At 48.7% G+C, this 821-nt stretch overlaps 1 protein-coding gene across 2 annotated transcripts in view; it reads right to left on the reverse strand.

The window, feature by feature from the left end:
- mmgt1 (membrane magnesium transporter 1) overlaps positions 1 to 821 on the reverse strand; it is a 2,826-nt gene that overhangs the window by 903 nt on the left and 1,102 nt on the right. For both annotated transcript variants that reach the window (XM_048620928.1, XM_048620927.1), the window contains exons 2-3: positions 762 to 814; positions 321 to 424 (exon numbers count right to left, since the gene is read on the reverse strand). In XM_048620928.1, the coding sequence (XP_048476885.1) occupies positions 321 to 424; positions 762 to 803 (146 nt within the window). In that variant the 5' untranslated portion in view covers positions 804 to 814. The remainder of the gene's footprint in view (positions 1 to 320; positions 425 to 761; positions 815 to 821) is intronic.

Here is an 821-nt window from a genome sequence, read left to right on the forward strand (position 1 = left end):
AAAAAAGGGATTGAGAGTGAGGGGGATGACAGAGAGTGCAAGAGACAGAAACACAAACAGGAGAACAAAGATCGAAGAGGCAGAGTGGGCAGGATTGTGAAAGACAAAAAAAAAAGGATTAGCATTGATTACATTCACTGTCCCCCCATCAAACACTCCCAGGGACAGCACGGGATTAGATACAGCGTAAAGCTCCCTCTACACTGTCCCCTCCCCACCATCAAACACCTCCAGAACAGGGACAGCACGAGGTCATACACAGAGCAAAGCTCTCTCTACACACTCCAATGGTCTTATTTTGAAGGGTAATGATCACCTACTTGTTTTTAAGTTCTGAGGTCGCATCCATGTCCTTGAACTCTCCTGCCACATGGACAATGCCGTAACAGGTTAGGAGAAACGCCAGCAGTGTTTGAAGAACTATCTGTGAGGTGAAGTGGAGGACGTGATTAACATTACTACAGCTCTCGGCATCTAACATTTCTGCAGGAAAATAATCCCACCCAACGTAATAGGCCGCAAAATTCACAATTCAGCGCTCCCTCAGCGCTGACCCTCCGACAGTGCTGAGCTCCCTCAGCGCTGACCCTCCGACAGTGCTGAGCCTGCCAATGAAGTGACCGTGTGACAGTAAGTTAGAGAGGCTTGTGGGTGGGTGTCCCAGAACCACAGCTAACAGTGTAAGAACCACAGAATACGCACAGAACGGGGCTCGCTGTGCAAATACATTACAAACAGGGACTAGGAAGATCGCTACTCACATCTGCCGGGAGTGTTTCATTCTCTTTTTCTGTCAGCCTCATGTATGAGCGATCTGTGGG

The sequence above is a fragment of the Rhincodon typus genome, chromosome 49, assembly GCF_021869965.1.
Source record: "Rhincodon typus isolate 14 chromosome 49, sRhiTyp1.1, whole genome shotgun sequence".
In the NCBI taxonomy this organism is placed as follows: domain Eukaryota; kingdom Metazoa; phylum Chordata; class Chondrichthyes; order Orectolobiformes; family Rhincodontidae; genus Rhincodon; species Rhincodon typus.